The 23,033-nt window shown below is 43.3% G+C and overlaps 1 protein-coding gene across 6 annotated transcripts in view; it reads right to left on the reverse strand.

The window, feature by feature from the left end:
- Positions 1-22,807, reverse strand: part of KCNC2 (potassium voltage-gated channel subfamily C member 2) — a 97,317-nt gene extending 74,510 nt beyond the window's left edge. For all 6 annotated transcript variants that reach the window (XR_003077280.3, XM_015283057.4, XM_040651158.2 and 3 more), the window contains exons 1-2: positions 22,548-22,807; positions 21,443-22,137 (exon numbers count right to left, since the gene is read on the reverse strand). Coding sequence is in view for 5 of the 6 variants with exons in the window: in XM_015283057.4 (XP_015138543.2) it covers positions 21,443-22,078 (636 nt within the window). In the remaining variant the exon portion in view is untranslated. The remainder of the gene's footprint in view (positions 1-21,442; positions 22,138-22,547) is intronic.
- Positions 22,808-23,033: the final 226 nt, after the last annotated feature.

Raw genomic sequence — 23,033 nt, forward strand, 5'->3', positions numbered from 1 at the left:
AGTCCCCACTCTGCTGTTGTTGGTGGGCTTATCCTACCTATCATCTGAATTGCACCCATCCCATTACTAATACGCAGAAATTGCAATATGAAGTCAAAATAGTGTCAGTCCATATTGCCTTACTGCACAATTCCTTTCACTCTCAGCACTTCTGTCCCAGGGAACTAGTTTTGTTATTTGATTCTATTAGGAGCTAGAAACAACAGTACAGAGTAAGGAAGTAATAATGCCCACAAAGTAATAATAATAGTAATAATTAAAATCTGGAGTACACCAACCTCAACCTATAATCTGAAGCCACTCTCTTGTTCTACAAGCATATGGTCACGATCAACAGGTAAATACACATTACTAAAATTTATGTGACTATAAAATATACCACCTACTAAATATTAACAATTTCTACTGCTTTCAAAAAATTATGAAGTAACTCTGCAATTAAGAACATAAAATAAGCACAAATGGGAATAAAGTACGGACAACCTCATTCAAGGCAATACAGTACAACACACCCTAAAAGCATCCACCAGCTACTTTTATTTCTTACAACATTTTTATATAAGCTGTAATTCAAATATGAATCAAGTGATACCCAGCAGCCACATACTGCATGGCTGGGTTGGATTCCCTCTGTCAAGACCTGTTGCCTTGAAATTTAAAGCAAGTTGTTTTCACTTTTATGACATTTGCAGTGACATTTAGTCAAACAATCAATCTCTCTCTGAGGCACTACAAGACAGTTTCTTCTGAAATGAGTGAAGCCATTCATTTCAGTCAAGCAAATGGAGTCAGATTCCAGGCGCAAACAAAATCTACTAGAAAAACAAAATAGAAGTGGTCAGACACCCTTCAGAACAGAACATTATTTATGGCAATATTAGGGGAGAGCTCGTGCTGTTTGACAAAGTCCGTATTTGTTCTCTAGACTCTTCGCCAGCACTGAATACAATACGGTAGTAAACTTTCCATTCACACCAGTGCATTTGTCAGTCATCCTGAACCAAAATTCAGCCTAGACGGATGCAAATCCCAGAAATGCTCACAGCAGTGTTGAGAGGGTAGCTCAGCATGCAACGATGAAACCAAGATCATTATATCACCACTACATTATCTTTTGTCTAATGTCTGAATCTCTTTCTCTAAAACATGCACTACGAGAAGACATCCTGCTCAACATTTAAAGTCACAAGAATTCAATCCCAATAGTTTCTACTACGATCAAAAATTAAAATAGCAAAACTAGAATTTCAATTAGTGAAATTGCACAGCTTCATAAGGTTAAAAAAAAAAAACAAAACAAAACAAAAGCCACCAACCAACCTAAATAGAGCTACCACAGTGCTGCACAGGTAAGTAGTGCTTTGCATTTGAACAGTGCTGAGCAGGTGCCTGCTTACTGCAGCCCAGTGCGAGGTTTCCTTCTGAAGCCTTTGTTTTACCTCTCCTGTGAGCAGAGACTATTTGCATACCTTTTGAAATAAAAGCGTGCCTCGGTTATGGCTGGCCTCTGTTTTGATTGACTGCTGTTGTCTGTTGAAAAACAGCTTCTGAAGTCGATGATGCTCTGAAGCATCTCTTATCTTACCCTGCCAAGAAGGACTGAGAAGAAAAACAAGGCTGCACCTGCATGGACCTCCACAGCTTCATCCAGGCAGCTCTCTGCTTCAGCGTTGCTCTCCTTGCCTTACACCACAGAGGACAAACAGAGCTCACCTTTTGGTGCTCCTGCTCATGACCCCCCACAAAAACACAAGGTCACTGTTTTCAGGGAGAATTTCTTAGTTTAGAGTGCAAGACACATGAGGAGCAGCTGAGGTGTGCCCAGTGCAGAGAAGAGGAGGCCTGATGGAGGCTGCAGCTCCTCACAGGGAGCAGAGGGGCAGCGCTGAGCTCTGCTCTCTGTGGCAGCGACAGGGCCTGAGGGAACGGTGTGGAGCTGTGTCAGGGGAGGGGCAGCTGAGGTTTGAGACAGGTTCTTCACCAGAGGGCGGTGGACACAGAACAGGCTGCCCAGGGTACTGGTCGTGGTCCCAAGCTGCCAGAGTTCAAGCCACATCTGGACAACACTCTCAGACATAGAGTTTGACTTTGTGCGGTGCTGTGTGGAGCCTGGAGTTAGACTCAGTGATCCTTGTGAGTCCCTTCCAACTCAGAATATTCTATAGTTCTATGATTCCGTGACTAGTCACAGTCCAGCCAAGTGCCAACTCTCCTGTGCAGTGCAGCCAGCTGAGCTGCTGCTCCCTTGCTAGGAAGGGCAGAATTTGGGATGGGCAGAACAGAAATCACTAATGTAGAAATAACAGCTTTAGAGGTCTGTCTCTGCAGGGCTCGTAAAGCCACAGCCCATCCAAAGAGCATGCAATAGCTCTGTTGTGCACCTGAACGACACAGCAGAGAGGGAATGAAGCACAAAGATAAAGAATGATAAAAACAACCACTTGGTGGTTATGTGATGTCATAAATCGTAATAATGTATGCTAGCAGTTGTCACAGTTCTTCCCCATTAACACTAATAAAACAGACTAGAATGAAATTGAGATGATTTTACTAATTTCCTAAAAAATAAATATGAATATGTACACATTCAGTTCTGTCTAAAACTACACTTAGATAAAATTGCAAACTCAACTGCAGATTACATTGGGAACGTATCTCTGTCTACTGCATTAACCACCAGGGAAGCCTAGAGCTGATCGTCAGGACTCCAGCTGCACAATCCAAAATGTGCACAAGTTCTGTGCTTACGCAGAGTTTAGAGCTGAAAGAGATCAAGGCAAAGAGCAGGAACAATAAAATCCTAAACAAGTGCAGGCAGTGAGTGGCTCCAAAGCAAGCCTTTGAGTAGGTGAGTCACTTCAATCTGATTTTATTCAAATACTTCAGTTTCTAGGGAAGTACCAAATACTGAAAGCAACTTCATATACGGCAAGCATTCGGATGCAAAACACAAGGTATAAAAAAGAGATTCCCTAGAATATCTAATACAGGTCTAAACATTCTAACACTACAAGTGGCCTACACAGAAATTGCACCAACTTGGTTAAACTGTTTGAGAAATTGACTTACTTACATTGGAGCAACCTTCTGGCACATTCAGTAAAGTGTGGGAGAATTGGCTTGGAAGCCAAACTAAGCTAAATGAGTACATGACACACTCTTAACCTGATTGAACCATGGTCCTACAAGCCTGCTATACTAATTTAGGTAAATCAGCTCTAGCAAATAATTCAGTTATAACAGTATCAGTTCTGTATGTAATGCACAAAGACAGCAATTTACTCTTTTTCCACTTTTCCGATGCCTATTTCTCAATAGTACAACTTATGTGAAATCAAGGAGATTCCAATGAAGTACAGTGAGCAAAAATGCCTGTTTTGGTCATACACAGCAGAATTGCATTGATAACACTCAAAAGGGGATTTATGCTGTCTGAATATATGTATCTATCTTGCCTATTTCTAATCATTTAGGCCTGTATCTCTAACTACACAGAAGACAAAGAACTTAAGACTCCTACTAATTTTAGGTGCTTTGAATTGCACCCAGCTGCAGCATTACATACCACAACACATGGGAACTTTTCAAGCAGAAACTGTGTAGAGGATTCTGGAATTGAAATAAAATGGTCAGTATATAGGATTTTTTTAGAAAGTAGAGGCAGTCCTTCCTGCTGTTTTAAGTTTCCAAGTGTAGCTGTGTTTAAAAATGGAGAATTGTTTGTTATATTTAACAGCACAGAGTTCTAAGTCTGTAGAGATTTATTTATTTTTACATTACTTGCTAGTTTAGGGGGAAAAAAAATTCAGACTAACATCAAATTTTGTTTGCAGGATCAGATACCTAAGGCCAAGAGATATACCACTATCTCTACAAATAGAAAGACCTGCACTTTTGGCATGGAGCCTTGCTGATGAATCTTGCTACAGAGAAACAACGGGCTACTGTGATTTAGTAAGTCCTCAAGTAAAAAAGAAAAATGAATGGAGAGGGGAAAAAAAGGAAAACAGGTTAACTAGAAAAAAAAAATGGGAAATAGCCAAAAGAAAAATAATTTGTTCCAAACAGATTTATGAAATAAGGATGATGTAACATACATATAGTTGAATAAGAGAAGGTGAAACAAATGTAAGTTTAATGCAGAACTGTAAGCATCTCTGATTATGCCATATCTAGGAAGGGTTATCCTGTCCACACAATTACCAGTAAGGCATTCCAAGCAAATCTTTTATGAAAGGTGTCACAAAATCATCATTCACAGATACGATTTTTATATGTGGGGTGGGTCTGTTTCTTCCTGTTTGTTCCAAAATATTTCCAATTTTCATTAAATGGTCTTACTACAGTCACAGACAAAGCCGTTTTTCAATACTGACACTTTAATTTACATCATCTATAATTCATGAAGAGAGATACTGCAAATCTTCAGGCTTCATTTTCAACTTTTACTGCTCTTCCATTTCTTTTCCAAGCCTTCATCTTAATTGAATGGATACAGAATAAGTCTCCTAGACCCAGTAATTAAAATGTATCCTATAGATCAAACAACACAGCATTTTATGCTGTTGCAAGTCATTCAGTCTTCTGCTCATTGGTGTCTCTCTCTCTTAATATCAAACTAACATTAGCTAATGGCATTAACAGTGTTACCTTTGAAGACAGAAAATTGATGACAGTCAAGGACAATTATGCCACTTCTCTTACAGCATTAACAAACAGCACGAAAAGTACATGGTGAAACTCCCCTTGAAAATAAGACTCCTATAGCCAAGCAAAGGATTTCCATGTATGTATTACATACATATACGACTTGTTTAACTGGTATCAGATACAGAGAGGCACATTATATCAGCGAGGAAGCAAACCACCCATTCTTCACTGATAGGAGCATAAAGGCACATTACAAACAATAATGATAATAAAAACTATCACCAAAAAAATTGTACTTCCATAACAAATTTACCATGAAAAAGATATTTAAAACAATGGGACTCTACTACAGAGCTTCCAATAGCTTCTAAGGCACTAAAAGTCAGGAATTTGTATGAGCTCAAGTACAAACTTCAGGGGCCATCACATTTCTGTATTCCAGGCAAAGACAGAGAAAATGTATCCTTTTTCATTCTACAGAAATACATATATATATATATATATATATATATAAAGCCAAAAAAAAAAAAAAAAGAGGTTATTTGCAAAAAAATTTATTCAAGTCTTTATCTTTGGCCAAAAAAAAAACATGAGACAAGATCAAGGGGGAGTAAGGGCTTTGGAAACAATGCTTATTAAGCTCCTAATTCATTCCAAATTTTCCTTATTAAATGAAAAGGGATTCCTGTGCTGAAAAAAAAAATGCAGAAAGAAATTTATATCCTCTTTTAAAAGTTCTGCCCCATCATTTATGGTTGTCTTCACCTTTTCCCTGCAGAGCACATTGTCAGCCATTCTTGGAGATGTATTTGGGGATTTTCTCCCAAAAGAATAAAAAACCACTGTTAGCTTATACCACTTAAATGCAATGTTTTCAGAAGAGTACCCCATGATGATCTGCAGGAATCATATCTTTCCTAGTGTTTAAAAGCTTTAGAAATGCTCTTTGTTTAAAGAAACAGAAGAATTACCTGGTATTTGAGATTCTCCAAAACCTTGCTGGTATTTTTAATTCCTGCTGCAGGACCAGTGTCCAACAGCCAAAAAAAAAAGGGTTGAGATGGAAAAAAAAAGCCTTGACTTGAGTAGGTCAATTCATAATGTTATGATATAGTCTGTCATAGGATAATTTCATTTAAGGCTATTTTATTTCTAGCCCATTAGCTTCTACGCAGGAAAAAAAAATCTTTATGCTACTTACTGAATTTCAGATATTAAAAATTTATCTTATTAGCCTCTTCTGTCTCTTTAGCATGACCTATTTTTCCCTTCCTTATGAACTGAAAAAAAAATAGCACTCAGTTTTCTTGAAAAATCACCACGTTACAATGTCCATAACATTAGTAAATAAATGTATCCTTACCAACTCAAAGATGAAGTGCTTTGTCTAATGCACTTGTATCTCAATGCCAGATGCTACCTATTTTCACATATTTAATATCACCTAGGAAGCTACAAATACTACAGAATAAGCACCAGTTTTGACACAGAGCATGTACACGAGTAGCATCAAGAGCAAATCCACATTCAGGACCACAGTCCAAAACACAGAGGTACACTGAATTTTGTCTTTCAGATAAAGCCTCAGACAGATTCACGGTAAACTGGAAGACTTTAAATATTTCTTTCAGAAGTTCAAGAGCCAAACTTATAATTACGCCTAAGACAATTACACAGCTCTGTACAAATGGGCACCGAGGCTTCTCCCTGGCTGCCTCCCTACCAATACTTAATTCTAATCAGCTGAAGAATTCCCAAGGACTGTGATAAATGCAAATATTTTCACCCTACAAAACTGTTAGCATGTATTTTTTCTTCCCTAGGCTGCAGAATAAAACAAATCTGGAAGCAACTATAACCAACACAACCTATATTTCAAGGCAACACTAGTCTCTAGTTTTCTAAGCCTAGATGACTTTGTGGTCTTAAAAAATATAAATAAAACCCCTCCACTCCCTTTATCAGGTCTTTTTTTTTTCCCCCTCTCATCTGGCCTTCTTAATTAATTGACATTTCAAATGTATCATTCTTCTTCAGCAGCTCCTGATTAGATGTTACCTTTATGGCTCTGTCTCCTCAAAGACTTAGTGTAATTTTTTTCAGATTGGTTTCCTACTTATAGGTATTTATAGGAACACTCAAACCCTCAGGCATACTTATCAATTTGACAATGCACAGTTTGTGAAGGATTCTTTGCATGTTCTAGGAAATCCATTCCTGATTCAGAGGTTGCCAGGCTAATGAGAAAAGTCCAGAGTCATACTTCAACAACAACACAAATATCCTCAAATGGAAAAAACACTGCAGTGAAATCCAATCTTTGTTTTAAAGCAACAAAAAGAAGTATTTAGCTGGATAGCACTTGAAAATATCTTATAACATTAGGAAACAAGATCAGTGCTATACTCCTGGTTCATCCTGGCACATTCAGAACCTTGCATGAAACCAACACAGTACATATGCATTCTCCTCCATGTAAGTGACAGACCTACAGACTGTACATATTTTCAGTTGCTAATTACTTTACAGTTGATTTATTGCGTAGAAGTGTATATTCAATTCTACATAAAAACCTGGATATTGTTTCAATATCAACTATTATTCTGCATGAGGAACCATGCTGAAATCCAGCCCTACTTTATGTGGCTATCACCAGCACTCCAGAGGAGAACTTTTCAAACTTCAAAAGCCTCAGAAGAAGTTCCAAAAACATTGCTCTTTACTGTCAGGACTACAGGCAGCACTCATTTCAGATGGAAAAAGAAACCAAGCTCACTCATTTATCCTGCAATTAACTGAATGAAGAAATTGCTTGCCACTCCACGGTCAGAGCAGACTAAACACTTGTCAGCTGCCATATTCTGGGCTGAGTTCAGCCAACAACGTCATGTGCTTCAAACACATCCTCAAGTCTTGGCCAAATAGAGTTAGAAGTCATTTCCAGCACAGACGCATAGCAGCTAAATTATTAATGAACTTCCTGTAATAATTCAGTATGGCTTCCAAGACATGCAGAAGTAATGTAAATGTCTTTGCTGAGATGGGAAGAAAATATCAAACCAACAACACTGCCCTCCAAAACTCTTCAGCAATTCTTGTGGCAACTTGCTTGCTGTCTTTGGCTTCCACTACTTACATAACAATTGATTTATCAAGTCAGCACAAACGTGAGAAGCTGGTGAAGAAGGCTTTAAACTATAGCTGCTTGGGGAAAGGAACCTCAGGCTATCCAGTACCTACTACTTTGATGCCAGTGCTAGCAACAGATGCCCAGGGAAGGATCACAGGTCAAGGAGAGAACATCCAAAGGAGCATGAAGAATTGCAGCCTCTCCAGACAGTAAGGCAGCTTCATCGGGAGCCCAAATTAGATGCTGCTAGGCACATGTAGCACGGATAATAAACAAGAGGAGTTGAAGACACGTGCATGCCTTCAGGGATATATTATTGGGATCACAGAGACGTGATAGGATGGTTCTTATCACTGTCGGAGATGACTCTTGTGACTCCTATGGAGCATTGCAATGGGGTTACCAGCTTCTTAGAAAGGACAGGCAGGGGACACAAGGAGAGGATATAACTCAGCATATTAGAGATCAGCTGGAGTGCTGTGAGTTAAAAATGACCAAGGACATCAGAGCAATGAGGAAAGCTTCTGTAGACACATCTGTGATAAAAGGAAGACAAGAGAAAATGTGGGCTCTCACCAGAAGGAAACAGGAGACCTATCTACTTGGCATATGGAGAAGGCTGTACTCCACAATATTTTTGTCACAGTCATCACCAGCAAGTGCTCTAGTCATACTGCCCAAGTCACAGAAGGCAAAAGCTGGAACTGGGAGTATGAAGAACCTTTCACTGTAGGACAAGATTAGATCTGAGAGCACTTAAGAAACCGGAAAGAACACAACAACATTAAATCAATGAAAATATTTAACAGTTTTTCTAATATACAGCAGATCGAACTGGTAGCAGAGCCAACTGTATAGATTGGCCAATATTTCTCTTTTAAGACTCTCTACTCTGATGCACCTGAGTTTAACTGCACAGGCTTTACAAACATTACGCAAGTGATGAGAAGACTGAAAATAACATTGTTTTCAGGTATACCATAATCTGGAAATATTTATTTCAGAAATTCTAACAGGAAGTTTCAGAGGAAAAAACCATCAGTCTGCCTAACTGAGCCAATCCCTGCCTTAATTTGATCTGCTTGCTTTCATACACTACAAAGAAACCTTCATAAATGTGACCGAAAAGTTTCTTCCCACGCAGACCCTGCCTCAGTCAGCTTACAAAGTGAACAGTGCTTACTTACTCAGTTCAAAGTTTCCCTTTTTCCAGATTGTTCAGGTGTGGGATATACACCCTACTTGAATATGCTCTTCCAACTGTTTTGCAAACAAAATTATCCATCTATTTAAGGGATTTCCTCTCATACTCATTAATGCCTATATCCAAATGACACAATCCCAGTTTATTCCCAGCACAGATCCATGCTGTAAAGTGAATGAGACAAAGCTATCAAAAAAACAAATATAGATCATGAGATGATTATATATGCTAAAACCTTTGGGCACAGAAAACAACTATCCTCAGTCTTCTATGAGAAGTACCTAAGCGCTCCTCTTTGCCGCATTTGACAGACACCAACTAAAACTCTATGGCCCTTTTTTATAATTGCCTTATTTTAGCGCTATTGTTATTTAAAAGAAAGTTATTTTGTGATTTTCTAAGGTAAGAGAACAGTTATGTCTTCCCAATTTGCAGACAGGGTGCACCAAAGAGGTGCACTGCTGGAGATGGCACAGCCTAGCAGAGACATCAACCGTATCTCCAGAATTCACTGCTAGCACATTAGTCCCCAAGCCCTCGACAAACCCCATCTCCCTCAGAACCTGACCAGATGAGTTTATCGTAACACAATCCCTACAACAGTGACTATGACTTTCTGCATCTTCCACACAAACACTACTTTCATGTTTTTGTGTTTCTCTTTATGAAGCACTCCCATTCTGCCTCACAAGAAACAGAGGTGTGAACTTGATTTGAACTGAACCTCTCTCCCTTCTACAAAATGTAACTAAATGCATAATTTCTTTAAAAAGAAACAACCAGGTAAATGAATACTAAAACAGGCTAGATTACTTAAACAAAATGAAAAATCATAATATGTGTTTATCAGCATCATCTGAAGTAAATAATTGCAAAATCTGAGGTTCTTAATACTTCCCTTTTATCAATAGCTGTAGAAGGGAAAAGCTACATCCCCGGGAGACATGATTTTCTTAAAACGTCTTATGAGAAAGAATATACATAATTTTACAGTATAAAAATGAGTACGGTTCTAATGCAAAACTATAGAACTTACTAGAAAAACTTGACCTTTTAACAGGTTTTTGAGCCATTTTGTCTAACTCTATAAATTCTCTTAAACGTTGAAGGATGTTTGAAACAAACCTGTGGAAAGAATGGTCTTATTTACATTTTGTAGATGGACACCACAGAATATTGATTTGCTTTGGAATAATTATTTTTAAATGACATCATGCATGTCATAATGCAGAAGTGACTGTATGAAATACTAAAACCATTTCCATCTTGATTTATGTTTACTGAACAAAAAACAGAGCTCTCAATGCAGAAGTATTTCCCTATATCAGCAAACCCCATTCCTGGTTAAAAGAGTCTCTTCTTGTTCTTTTCTCATTTTCTTGAGATCTGAAGTGGAGTTGCACTACCTGATGATGCAACACATGGAAATGCAAGGGCTTTCCTGTCTTGTGTTATTGGGATTTCTAAGGTAAAAGCAAATTTACCTTTTAAAAACTAAAAAACTTACCTGTCTCGCATCTAAGATCTCTGCAGCAGCTGGCCACTTATAATGAAGCTGGACCACAGGACAGAGATCTTGAAAAGAACTGAAGCTGTATGGGATTGTAAAAATAAGGTGCAGTGTAGAGAAAGAAATCCTTCCAAACAAAAAAGCGTAATGCAAGCTCAGAATCTCCTGACAGCAACAAATCTGCACTCAAGACTTCATAATACGGCAAGGTAAGGAAAAACTGTAACTGGAGCTGAGAGTCACCTCACCAGCTGAGGTACACATTCACAGAAAGCAAGACTGCCTTAGTTTCAGAGCTCAGAGAACTGCTTCAAAAGTCTTTCCCATTCTTTAGTAAGAAACAAATTACAAAGAAAGGAGCACTACTTCTATCATCAGATGTAATCAGAATATGATTAACAAAATACTATGTCAGTATAGTAATATGTACGTATATCCACTAAGACAAGTCTATCATATTTTAATAAAGCAAAATATTCAGACAGTCCCACAAAACTCTACTTGAAATAACAGTTAGGATCTGTATTAAACAAGTAAAAGAATTAAGTCATGAGACCTGGGATGCAGACTTCTTCATTAAAGTCTTTAAGGACAAACAAATGGCAAAAAAGCCAAGCAAATAAATAAACAAAAGGGTGGAGAACAGAAAAAATCTTCTTGTCTACCATAATTACTGGTTAGGAATACTCAAATGTACATTTAGAAAAGTGTGTGCGTGTGTAATATTTTCAGATGGATACAAAGCTCCATGATGCAGCCAACACACTGGAGGGAAGGAATGCCATCCACAGGGATCCTGACAGGCTCGAGAGGTGGGCCCATGAGTTCCTCAGGATATTCAGTAAGGCCAAGTGCAAGTTCCTGGACCTGGGACAAACCCAAGCCCAAATACAGGCTGGGCTGAGAATGGATTGAGAGGAGCCCCGAGGAGAATGACCTGGGGGTGTTGGTTGATGAAAAACTCAACATGAGCCAGCAGTGTGCACTTGCAGCCCAGAAGGCCAGCTCCATCTGGGCTGCATCAAAAGAGTGGTGGCCAGCAGGGCAAGGGAGGTGACTGCCCCTTTCTGCTCTGCCCTCATGAGGTCACACCTGCAGTACTGTGTTCAGGTCTGGGGGCCTCAACAAAGGAAGTATGCGGAGCTGTTGATGCAGGTCCAGAGAAGACCACGAGCACGATCAGAGGGCTGGAGCGTCTCTTCTATGAAGAGCTTCTGAGGAGATTGGAGCTGTTAAGCATGGAGGAGAGAAGGCTCCAGAGAGCCTAAAGATGGGGAGGGACTCTTTTTGTAGAGAGACAAGGGGGAATGGTTTTAAACTAAAAGAGTGGGTTTAGACTAGATATCAGGAAGAAAATTCTTCATTTCAGGACTGATGATACACTGGAACAAGTTGCCCAGAAAAGCTGTGGGTGCCCCATCCCTGGAGGTGTTCAGGACCAGGTTGGATGGGGCTCTGGGGAACGTGATCCAGTGGGTGGCGAGGGGAGGTGCAGGTGCAGAAGGGGAGCTGGGACTAGATGGTCCTTAAGGTCCCTTCCAACCCAAACCATTCTGTGATTCCTTGATTCTACAACTTGCATTCATATTTATAGAAAGATATATAGATATACAGATACATAAATATATGGATAAAAACACCACCTGAAGTCTGAAAGCATGAGGACCACAAACATCCCCCCCTGCGTCAGATTCACACTTCACAGCTGGTGTGCAAGGTACACTGCTGTCACGCTGACATGGTATTTGTCCAAGCAGTAGAATTTCAATGAAAAATTTATAGCACATGCTTTTACGACACACAGCATTTTCCTTTAGTCTCCACTACTGCCAAGACCTTCCCACAATATCACAAGGCTTGGGTTTATGGAGAAAGGATTTGGCTCACATTAAGATTACAAACCGTGACAATTACCTCATTATTTTTAAAAAGCTTTGCCAGTAAACAAACAAAATAAGATTTTGCAACGTTTGTTGGTTTTAATTACTAATACACATCTCCTGATCTGTGTCTTCAAGGAGTACACAAAGAAGAGCAGCAAAAGATGAGAGTTGAATAGTTTTCCTCGCTCTGTTTTAGAAATTTAGCTGTTGATACTTTTTAACTAAAGCAGACATTTTTCCAAAGAAAACTGCCTCCATCTCATGAATCTGTCAGAACTCAAGGGCAAGATGGGTTCCTCTGATGAAATACAAACCCAATATGAACTCAATGTGCACTTCTCTAAAGACTAACGGGTACATTTCTACTACTGAATACTTTAAATTCTTGAGAATACGAAATTATTGAAATGAAAAGTCAGCAAAATTTCAGTATGTGATGCATGCCATCAAGCTTTCAAAGAAAAGCTGCTAGCATAGATGTTACTAAAGGTGGCAGTAAAAATAGAGAGACGTGTATAACCATCATCGTACTTCAAGCTGAAGCAGAATGGTTAATTTCATTACAAATGCTTTGGAAAAGTCCTTGTTTGGAAAGTTTTAGAACAGTCAGTCACTGGCTCAGAGGTAGTGAAAGGTGTTGAGTGCAGCAACGTAGAGATGAAGAAAGAGGACATGGATAACCAAGAACCAGCTCTGAGTGCCTTTGAAGACATTTAGGGAGACACTTGTACCTTTCTCAGAAGATGGATTAACGTGGAAACCTGCATCATGACCATACTTGCTGCAATAGCCGTTTCCAAAATGGAATAAATCCTGTCTTTAAAGCAATAATTCTGAAAGTTCCCTTTGCACTTTAAGGAAGAGGCAACTGCAATGAAAAGCATCGATCTGTTAGATATACCTGCAGTTTAAAGACAACTGACAACTTCCATCCTTAATTTAATGAAAATCATTCATTAGAGAAATAAACACGTAACACAAAATAGACACGTAACACTGTCTTCTCCAGTTTTAAGATCTCACAGACTATATGGTGAAAAACTAAAATAATGAAATTACATTCCTTGTTTCAATCTGTAATGATTCATCTTCCACCAAGATGTAATTTCTCCTTCATATCAAATATTCTCTGCTTTTAAAATTCCCCAGTTCATTTGTCCTGCTACGGAGGCATCAATTTAAAGCACACAATGACTAACCAAGGAGACCCTGTAGCTGCAATGCATCAAACCAATTTTGTTGACCATTCATGGGTCAGTGAAACATCAGTTTCATCTGCCTTTTTTGGCAACAAATGACAAACATTACCGTTTATTTCTTCAACCTTATAGGTACAATATCACCTAGGTGAGCAGGAAAGTAACTCCAGCCGGCTGTCAGAAGTTTCGACCTAGCCTAGAATAGAGTCACTAATGATATTTACTGGCCAAGGGATGGAGATATTCAACATTTTTAAATAAATCTGTTTAACATCAACTATAAAGAGATAATGAACTGGTAATGAGTTATATAGCACAGCTGATGTTCGGTACCTGGGCTGAAATGCAGTCCTGCTTGAATCCTACCTAAAGAAAAACCTCTGATGTCATTTACTGTATGCATTTTACTTAAACTATGAAAACATGAAACTCAGAAATATTAGTAGTAAAAGGACATCATTTTCTACTATAAGGGAAGTTTGAAATATGATAACTTTACTCTGTATGTGGTCCAAACTCAGCTCCTACTCCAGCAAAACATTTCAACACAAGCTTAAATTTAAGCACACAAGAAATCAAATATGCACCTAATTTATTTAAGTAATTTCCCAGACCAATGCAAGAATGTTCAAGATGAAATCCACGTGCTTGAAGATCAATTATGTCCTAAAATTCAAATGGAAAAGTGAAGGCAGATACTAGACCTAGAATTTGAAATTAAGAAGAAATGAAGATCTTCTCCAAACGATAACTGGATTAAGTTTAGAGTACTGCAAAGAAAAAAAAAAGAAAAAATGCAGAATATTTGGTATGATATTAAAAATAAACCAAACTAACATTTTCTCCTCTTAACCATCACAATTCTGTACAAATCAAAATAATTCTGAAACCAATTATTATGAATAATTATGATTCATATGGGCATAGGATTACTAGGTGCCAATGACCAAGATAAAACAGACCACTCACTTGAAAATGACCATGAATTTTTGAACACCTGTTTACCAATAAGGACAGACAAGGATGTCTCCTGTGGTACTGTCTAAAAAATAAAGAAATTTTATAGCCATGTGTCTGCATACTTTAGAACACCCTTTCTATTATCCCACAGGAATTTTTACCACTACTTTGAAGTATATACCTGCGGTTGCACAGGCTGTTAAATACCAATATACATGATTACCCTTTATCTCACAGTAGATAGCATATAAAGTCTTTTGTGAACGTTTATGTACTGAGAAATTAAGCAAGCCAACCAAAATACAACTGGAGACATTACTCTTGCTCCCACTTAAGAGCACCAGCAGCAAAAGGATGCCAGCTGTGACAGCTGACCACTCCAACCCGGCACTGGGATGGGCACCAGTGGTGTCCCACAGGCAAAATCATCAGGATTGCAGCTCACAGTCCTTATTTTTGCAACCACATGTATGCAGCATTTCACATCACCGTTCTGTAGCCCTCTGTGTCATCATACAGAACTTCGTGTTCTCCAAAATGATTCACCAAAAGAGAATTTTCTCAGCCATTAAAACTGCATCTCCACATATAATTTCTGTTGCTTTAAATTCCCCCAGTATTACAGTAGCCCTCTGCTTTTACCAAACAAAGCATTTTAGTGTGGTGGTAGTCATTCCTAAAGAATTCTGTCTCTTAGGATAAGGATTAAACCTTTAAGAAGAAGATTACTGCTATGCAGCTGGTACTCAACCCATTATCAAAACCAGCAACAAACTCCAGGAGATGTTCTGCCTTCTTTAGAGAGTAGGCACACTTAAAAATACAGGTTTATATGCTGCAATGTAAACATTTAAGAAACTATACTTATCTCAGAAATAAACAATACTGTGTTTTACACCCAGTACATAGTTGTGAACCAAGACAACAGACTGTTCTCCTCTATTTACAACATTTTTTTCTGGAGCATATCAAAGACCTGATACCCCACATGCACCTAGAAATACTAAGGATCTACATGCCTGTAGTAAGAAAAGACTGAACTATTACGCCCCTGCAATAATTAACCTACTGGTATAAAGATCAAAAACACAGCAGCATCTCAAAATTCTCAGACAACTTAAAGGTAGGGGGAAAAATACAGTTATAATATGTAATTGGATAATTCGGTTTTTAAGCTTCATGTCACCACTTCAGTCAAAAAAAATCTGTAAAACAAATCACAAGAAATTGTATGATTACATGGCATTCTATTTTTAACACTTCTCATTAACAGATGGGAGTTTTTCCTTCAAAAATGCTGTAGTCATTATATAGTAATAACAATGATGTTAATTAAACACATTTGTAGGACTAAAAAGAGTGTGAAATCACTTTTTTTTTTTCCTCTACAGCCACATCGAGGTGTTCATTGATAAGCTTATCACTCAGTTACAGCAATCTGTACATGACTATGTCATGACAGGGCAGAGAACATACCAGACCAGCACTCCAACTTACAATCTCTTTTACCACGTTGACAACGCTAAGTTTACATCAGTATGTCGGTACACCTTTCTGCAGTTGCACATCCAGTTCACCAGTTCAAATTGGGTTTGATGCTAGAAACATCCTCTTGCTCCAGCCCTCACACCTGGAGAAGAGCTCTTGGGAAGTAACAGTAGACATAAAAATGCATTGCTATAGAAATATCCTTTGTAGAATTATAAGCAGCAGCTTGATATTCCATATTTTATCCTCTCTGTATTTTTATTGGCCTACCTACTTTACTCATGGTAATAAGTACACTGCGGAAACCCCCACAAGCTCCTACGTGGGATCAGTAAGCTTATGTAAGTCGTGCTGCCAGCAGAAAGGTCTGAAGAAGACTCAGGGAACATCCCATCCCATCAGGTGCCAAATACAGAGAGCACAAACCCTTTCTCTCCTGGTGCTGGTGCTTTCTCTCCCATGCTGCCCCAGGATGAGCCAAGTCCAAAGCGAAGGAAGAGCAGCAGCCCTGCAAAAATGAGCAGCACCAAAGCAGCTCTTCCAACAGAGATTATACAAAATGTTAAGAAGATATACAGAAATGCCTCACCTGTGCTCTGATGCTTCTACCCTGATTTGAAAAGTAACTTCATGAGGAGAGAACAGACACCCTCTAGCAATGATTGCTGAGGGAGAAAAGGCCAATAAGTTCTAGACAAAGTTCCTTTAAAAATCTTAATGTTCTCATACTGAGGGACAGTAGGCAAGGATGTGACATTAGTCTGAGTTTTGACTTTTTTTCATTACAATTCAACATGAGTTCGGAAAAAAAAAAAACAAGCAAAAATGTCATCTTCTTCAGAAGGTATTGGTACCAGACACCTGAATAAGAAGGACCATGAAGATAAACCCTTTTTCTTAATTCACTTCTTGCTTATCCTGACAGCATTACTTGATGGCACGGTACCGGGACACCTGACCAAACGGCATCACTGAAACCTACGCAGTATTCCCCAGAGCTGTGAGCCGCTCCTCCGCCACCACATGAATGGTTATGAATGGGTTTGAAGTTCTAATGTTCTAATCCCAAAGCATATCATTTCAGCACTTCACTGCTGTAAGCAAAACGTGACAAAGAGCGGCAGGGCATTATGTCTGAACTGCGCACAGGAACAGGATGCTGTCTGCCAGATTTCTCAGCCAAGAATAATTCTCAATACTGTTATTATCTTGGGCTGTGTGTGGTAAGCTAATTTCCACTTCCAGTTATACCAAAGCAAATTCAGAGCAAGTCCATCAATCGAATTATTTGAAAGTCAGAGGATGAATCAGGCTACGTGCATGGGTGCATACAGACCAGCATCCATTCCTGAGATGCTCGGGCAGATCGGCTCTGTGGCGCTCATGTCAGAGCCATGACAGAATGCTTTTCTGAGACTAATAAGTGACAGAGAGAAGGCTGTTTTCAATGGAAAAAGGAAGCCAAGAGCTGGCTTGTTTCCATGGAAACAGTAGCAGCAGCAGGCAGAACAGCTGTAGAGAAAAAGGCAGAAGTTAAGGAGGCAGAAATCTTTCTGATTTTACCTCACCGCTATGTCAGTGCCACCAGATACCATCTAAATTTAACGCAGATCAGAGAGCTTACCTTGAGCGGGTAACTTATTAAGCGACTGTTTGCAATTAAGACTCTTAACAGCCAGCATTCCAGAAAGGAATTAATAAAAAGTACTTATTATATGATTTAGTCAGCCCGTGCACCCACAAAGCCACGGAACGTGTGAATACCCATAGCAGTGATGCATCATCACGGTGTTTGTCCCAGGCACAGGGTGCTGTTGCTTTAAACACAGCCAATGTAAGTGAGCGGATTCTTTTCCCACTTAAGACCAAATTCCACACTTTGATTAGCAAGATGGCAAGAGGAAAGCCCACTCTTTCAGTTTCTTTGTAATCTCTACTCTTTTCTTTATACGTTCCTATAACCACTTTCAGAGAGAAGAAAAATCTTCATAACTCAAAAATTTCTAAGACTTGCATTTAGAAATTAAATGCCTGTTCTATTTTTAATGAAGCAAACAAGCCCTGCACCTCACTATTAACATACACTATGAGCTGGCTGTATCCTCCCCGCTCCATTCACGGTGTGTCTGTCAGACTATCCCAACAGTGCTGCTTCCACCAAAAATAAAAGCTGTTTGCATCCTGAGCAGCCCACATAAGTCATCCTGGTGCCCAGCACTCATCCACCTACCTGGAAAATTGTGCACAAGCCACCAAAGAAAGATGAGAGTTAACCACTAAGAACACTCTCCCATATGTCTGGGGCTCTACGCCTTGAGGGGACCCATTAACCCGGTTCTCTCCCCTGCTTGCCTCCCTAATTTCGCCAGCCCTTCCTACAGATGACCTCTCTGACTGCTGGAGGCCAGCAGAAGTGCCACTGCGAGCAGCTTCCAACAGCATCGCCACAGGTACAGCCGCACGCAGGAGCTTCTCTTTTCCAGCAGCATGCAGCCTGGCATCCCTGTCCCATCTCTGCTCTGTGCATGGACAGACAGGCTGCTCCAGGGGACAGACAGACAGCTGTGAACACTGTGAGTCCCCAGGTACTTTCTATAGGTTCCTGTGTTAAGCGCAAGAATAATCCACAATCCTTAACAAAAATCAATTGCGAACACTAATTATTCCTTTAGACAGCATCATATTTCAACTATTATTCAAAAATAAAAGGCCTTAAAAGCTTAATTAATTTGAAATATGGTATCTGAGACTGGCGCTGACATTCCAGGTCCCGCCGGGTATCTGCAGACACTCTGTCAAACTCAGTGCTAATTACGTCTCTCGTACTTCCTTACAAACTATTTGGGCGTCTCTCCACACGTTACTAAAGCATAAAGAGTCCCTGTACTCATAAGCCAAGGGCTATCAGAGGAGTCCAAAATACCCCACCACTGTTAAGCAGTCATACGCACAGCACATACAGTGCAGTAAGAATTGGGTACGGATCTGCACCACACAGGAGGATTTGGCTGCCTAACGCATCTCCTACTGGGGCTGGGACAGGAGTTGACTGCCCAACACATCCCTTATGCTGGGACCTCTCCATCCACACAGCAGCGCTCCATCAGAGAGCAGTCTGTGAGTGACAGCTCCGGGGAGCCCGGAGCAAAAGCAGTGCCACTGCACCCTTTCTTAAAATTCACAGGCAGAGAAATCCGGAATGGTGAAATGAAAACAATATTCAGATGCAACTCCTGAACTTGAGATACAAAGGAAAGCATTGCGGGTTTCAAAGCAATTGCATGCATACGCATTACATCTTGTATTTACAAGAAGCATGGCTGGTAGATGTCACTAACTATCAAACTGCATATATTAAAGTCGATTTTTTTTTTTTTTAAGTCCCTAAAGCAGTACACCTTTTTGTCAACAGATGAGTTCCACTGTTTATATAACATCGCTGGATGGTCTTGCTAGAATAATCCGTGTGTGCACTATCCCCCAATAGGTTACCATGGCAACTTCTATTTGAATTTCTATAAATTTCTATTTTTAGACATCACAGTTTGGGATAAGGAAAAACAGAAATATTAAGTACCACCCCATTAATAACCACCATCCAGTTTTTCCTCGACGTCACGTTCCTCCGAACAGACAGTGAGGAAGTTCAATCAGGCAGCACCGCTACGGATTACCCCCGTTATTAAGAAAGTTCACCAGCGAGCTGTCTCACCACCATCCCAGCAGCGCATGAGTCAGGAGCTCGCACTGCGAGGCACAATCGATGCTCACGGAGCTTTTCTTGCGCTCAGTAAGGATCTCACCCAAATATTTTTAGAGTTAGTCATCATTTCAGCTGACACACAACAACGCCGCGCTTGCCAGAATACTCAGAAAACAAAGTGCCTGTCTCAGGTGCGGGGAAATACTGAAGTGACAATGGGACCTCAGCTCCCAGCTGGGTGTACCACCATCCAAGCTGCCGCACACTGGGGTGTGGGTGCAGGTGTCTATCAGCCCTGGGCACAGAGGTGCCCCATGCTTCCAAGTTGCCAGCAGCAATCCGAGCAGCCTGCCTGCAGGGGGGAATCTCTGCACAGAGCGGCAGCACTGAACAGAACCAGAACTCAGAGCCGCAGCTCTGGCACTGCCTCGCTCTGGCTGCCCGTGGCTGAAGTCAGAACATAATACTTTAAACACCTTGCTAACTTTAAAAAGGTAAATATCTTCTCTAATAGATGATCACTGTCAGCGCTCCACAAAGTTCAGTGAAAGGCTCCTCACCGTAAAAGCTGCAGATCTGCTGCTGTCAGCAGCTTCTCCAGCAGCGGTGGGACCGCCACACTGCTGTTAGGTCAGATACCAACAGCTGAACTCTGCTGAATTTGGGCAGCCAAGGTGTGAGCTGCGTGCGAGTCCTTCACGAGCAACAATAAAAACACTACCAATGTGTACTCAAAATGCAGCCTGCTCTGAAGACACTTGGGGCACCAGCTGGAGCTCAGCACCCCAACACTCCACTCTCCATCAGGCTGTGGTGACCCCGGTGGCACTGCCGGGGACAGTACTGATCGCTGACGCAGGATGAGGTCTGGGCTCTTCACAGGGACACCCAGTGAAAGCACTGTGAAATGCTTCCTGCTGCTTTAAATCCGAGCCCGTTCCAACCACAAGCTCTTTCTCACGTGCTGCGGGCAGGACTCGCTGCTGGGTGTTGTTCCCACAGCTGAGTTCAAGGCATCACTGTGTACCTCCCTGAAGGTGTTACAACCATTTGCTTATTCCATGGTTTAGGAAGCAAAACTCATCACCACCAACAGCATTAGCTGCAAGTCAGCGCTGAAACTCGCACCATGCTCCAGCACAGAAGAATGATCCAAAATCTAAAATCCCAGCCGTCGAGAACTCACTGAGGACCGGTGTTCCCTCACAGCCCTCAGCTGCAGAGCCATGAGGGCCACCCTGACAGGCAGAGAGCAGGTGGGTGCCCTGTCACTGGGTCCCACCAAGCTCATCAGGGCGGAAGCAGGAGCACCGAGCAGCAGCTGCCAGCAGAGCCCCCCTGGAAGGGCTGTGGACAGTCACCGCCTCGCACAACCCAACACCTCCCTGAAAGACAGAGCACATGATGCACATACAGCCCCGCAGGCCTCCAGAAAGGGCACTATGGAGCCCACTGGCACACAGCGCGGTCCCCCGGTCAGTAGCACTCCTATGTCCCCACTGACACCAGAATGATGGGCACGGCTCACCCCAGAGGGGCTGGTGTCACACCTCACAGCGTCTCACCACGGCACCACACCACAGCCCACCCCACGCAGGCCGTGCTCACCTCGACACCCCACACTCCCAACACCCCGAGGCTCCCGGGGGCACCACCACCGCCATCCCCCGGGGGTGATGATGCATCTCCCGGGAGCGCCGTCGGTGGGCGCTTACCCTGGCGGCCCGGGAGGAGTAGGGGTCCTCGAAGAGAGCCCAGACGCGGGGCTGCAGCCGCCTCCAGCGCCCACCCTTGCCCTCGGCGGCCGCCGCCACGTCCTCGATGCCCAGCCGCTTGGCCGCCATGTCGTCGTCGTCGCCGTCGGGGGGCGGCTCGCCCGTCAGCAGGTCGGGCGCCTCGAAGATGTCGAGCGCTTCCTCGGCGTCGCGGTGCTGCCGGTAGGTCATCCAGCAGCAGGGCTCCACGTCGGTCTCGTCGATGCCCCAGAAGGCCAGCTCCTCCTCGAAGAGCGGCCCGCACACGTCGGCGGGGCAGTGCAGCTTGCCGGTGCGGTAGTAGTTGAGCACATAGGCGAAGACCCCCGGGTGGCGGTCGAAGAAGAACTCGCTGGCCCCGCCGCCGCCCCGCGGGCTGCAGCCGCTGCCGGGTTCGGGGCAGCCGCCCGCCGGCGGGGCCGCGTTGGGGGGCGGCGGCGGCGGCGGCTCCTCGGCGCCCGGGGACTCGCCCTGCGACTCGGCGGCGAGCAGGGCCAGGCGGGTGCCCGGCAGGGTCTTCAGGGTGCTGCGGTAGGTCTCGTGCCGCGTGCCCCCCACGTTGAGGATCACCCTCTCGTTGTCCTCGAGCTTCCCCATCGCTCCGGGTGGGACATGACTGGGGCGGCGCGGGGCGGAGGAGCGGGACGAGCTTCTGCCTTCAGCGCGGACAGAGAGAAGGAATGAAGGAGAAGCCCCCCCGGCATCCCCGCGCCATTCCCCGCCTATCCCGGCCGCCTCCGTCCCACCCCGTTTCCCGGCGCGATGTCCCCGCGCCGGGCTCTGCCTCCCGCCGCCCCCAATGGCTCCGCTCCTCCTCGAGCCGATGGCACAGAGCGCGGGCAGCCGCTACCGAACGGCGCCTACAGCCGAGGCACACAAAGAGGGGTGGGAGATCCGCGTCTCTTCCCCCCACCTCTAACCCTGGGAGGGGGACGGCCGCGTGCGAGGGGACGCGCCCCGGGGAGCCGCGGCGGAGCAGCCTCGGGCCGGGGGTCGCCGCTTCTCAGACGCGCCCGCGGCGGGGAGAGCCGGGGAAGGGCTGCTCCCGGCCCCCGCCCCTCGGTACCTGGGCGAGCGGCCCGGCGGCGGCTCCTCGTCTCGGGCGTCGGCGGCTGGGCGAGAGCTACTTGTTGTATTGCTCCGCGTTCAGGTGGCCGCGCTGCCTCCCCCCGCGCTCAACTCCGGCGGGCGGAGAGGCGGCTCCGGCCGCCCGCGTGGAAACCCCGCGGCCATCGCGCACCGCGGGCGGACACCTGAGGCCGCGCCGCTCCGGCACCGAGCGCGGGGAGCCGAGAGCCGAGCGAGAGCCGAACCCCGGCCGGGGCCGAAGCTCCGCCCGCGGCGGGGGCAGCGCCGCCCCCCGCAGCCCTCCGGCCCCGCCGCCGCCGCGGTGTGCGGGTCTGCTTCGGGAAAGCAGCGGGCAAAGATGGGCGGGCGGCTGCGGGGGTACGCCTCGGTACACCTCGTCCTCCGTGTGCTGAGGCCGAGGGGAGAGGGGACAGAGTGAAGGTGAGAGCTCCCGTAACGTGTAGGGGAGCGAGTTGGACCGCTG

The sequence above is a fragment of the Gallus gallus genome, chromosome 1 (genome assembly GCF_016699485.2).
Source record: "Gallus gallus isolate bGalGal1 chromosome 1, bGalGal1.mat.broiler.GRCg7b, whole genome shotgun sequence".
Lineage (NCBI taxonomy): Eukaryota > Metazoa > Chordata > Aves > Galliformes > Phasianidae > Gallus > Gallus gallus.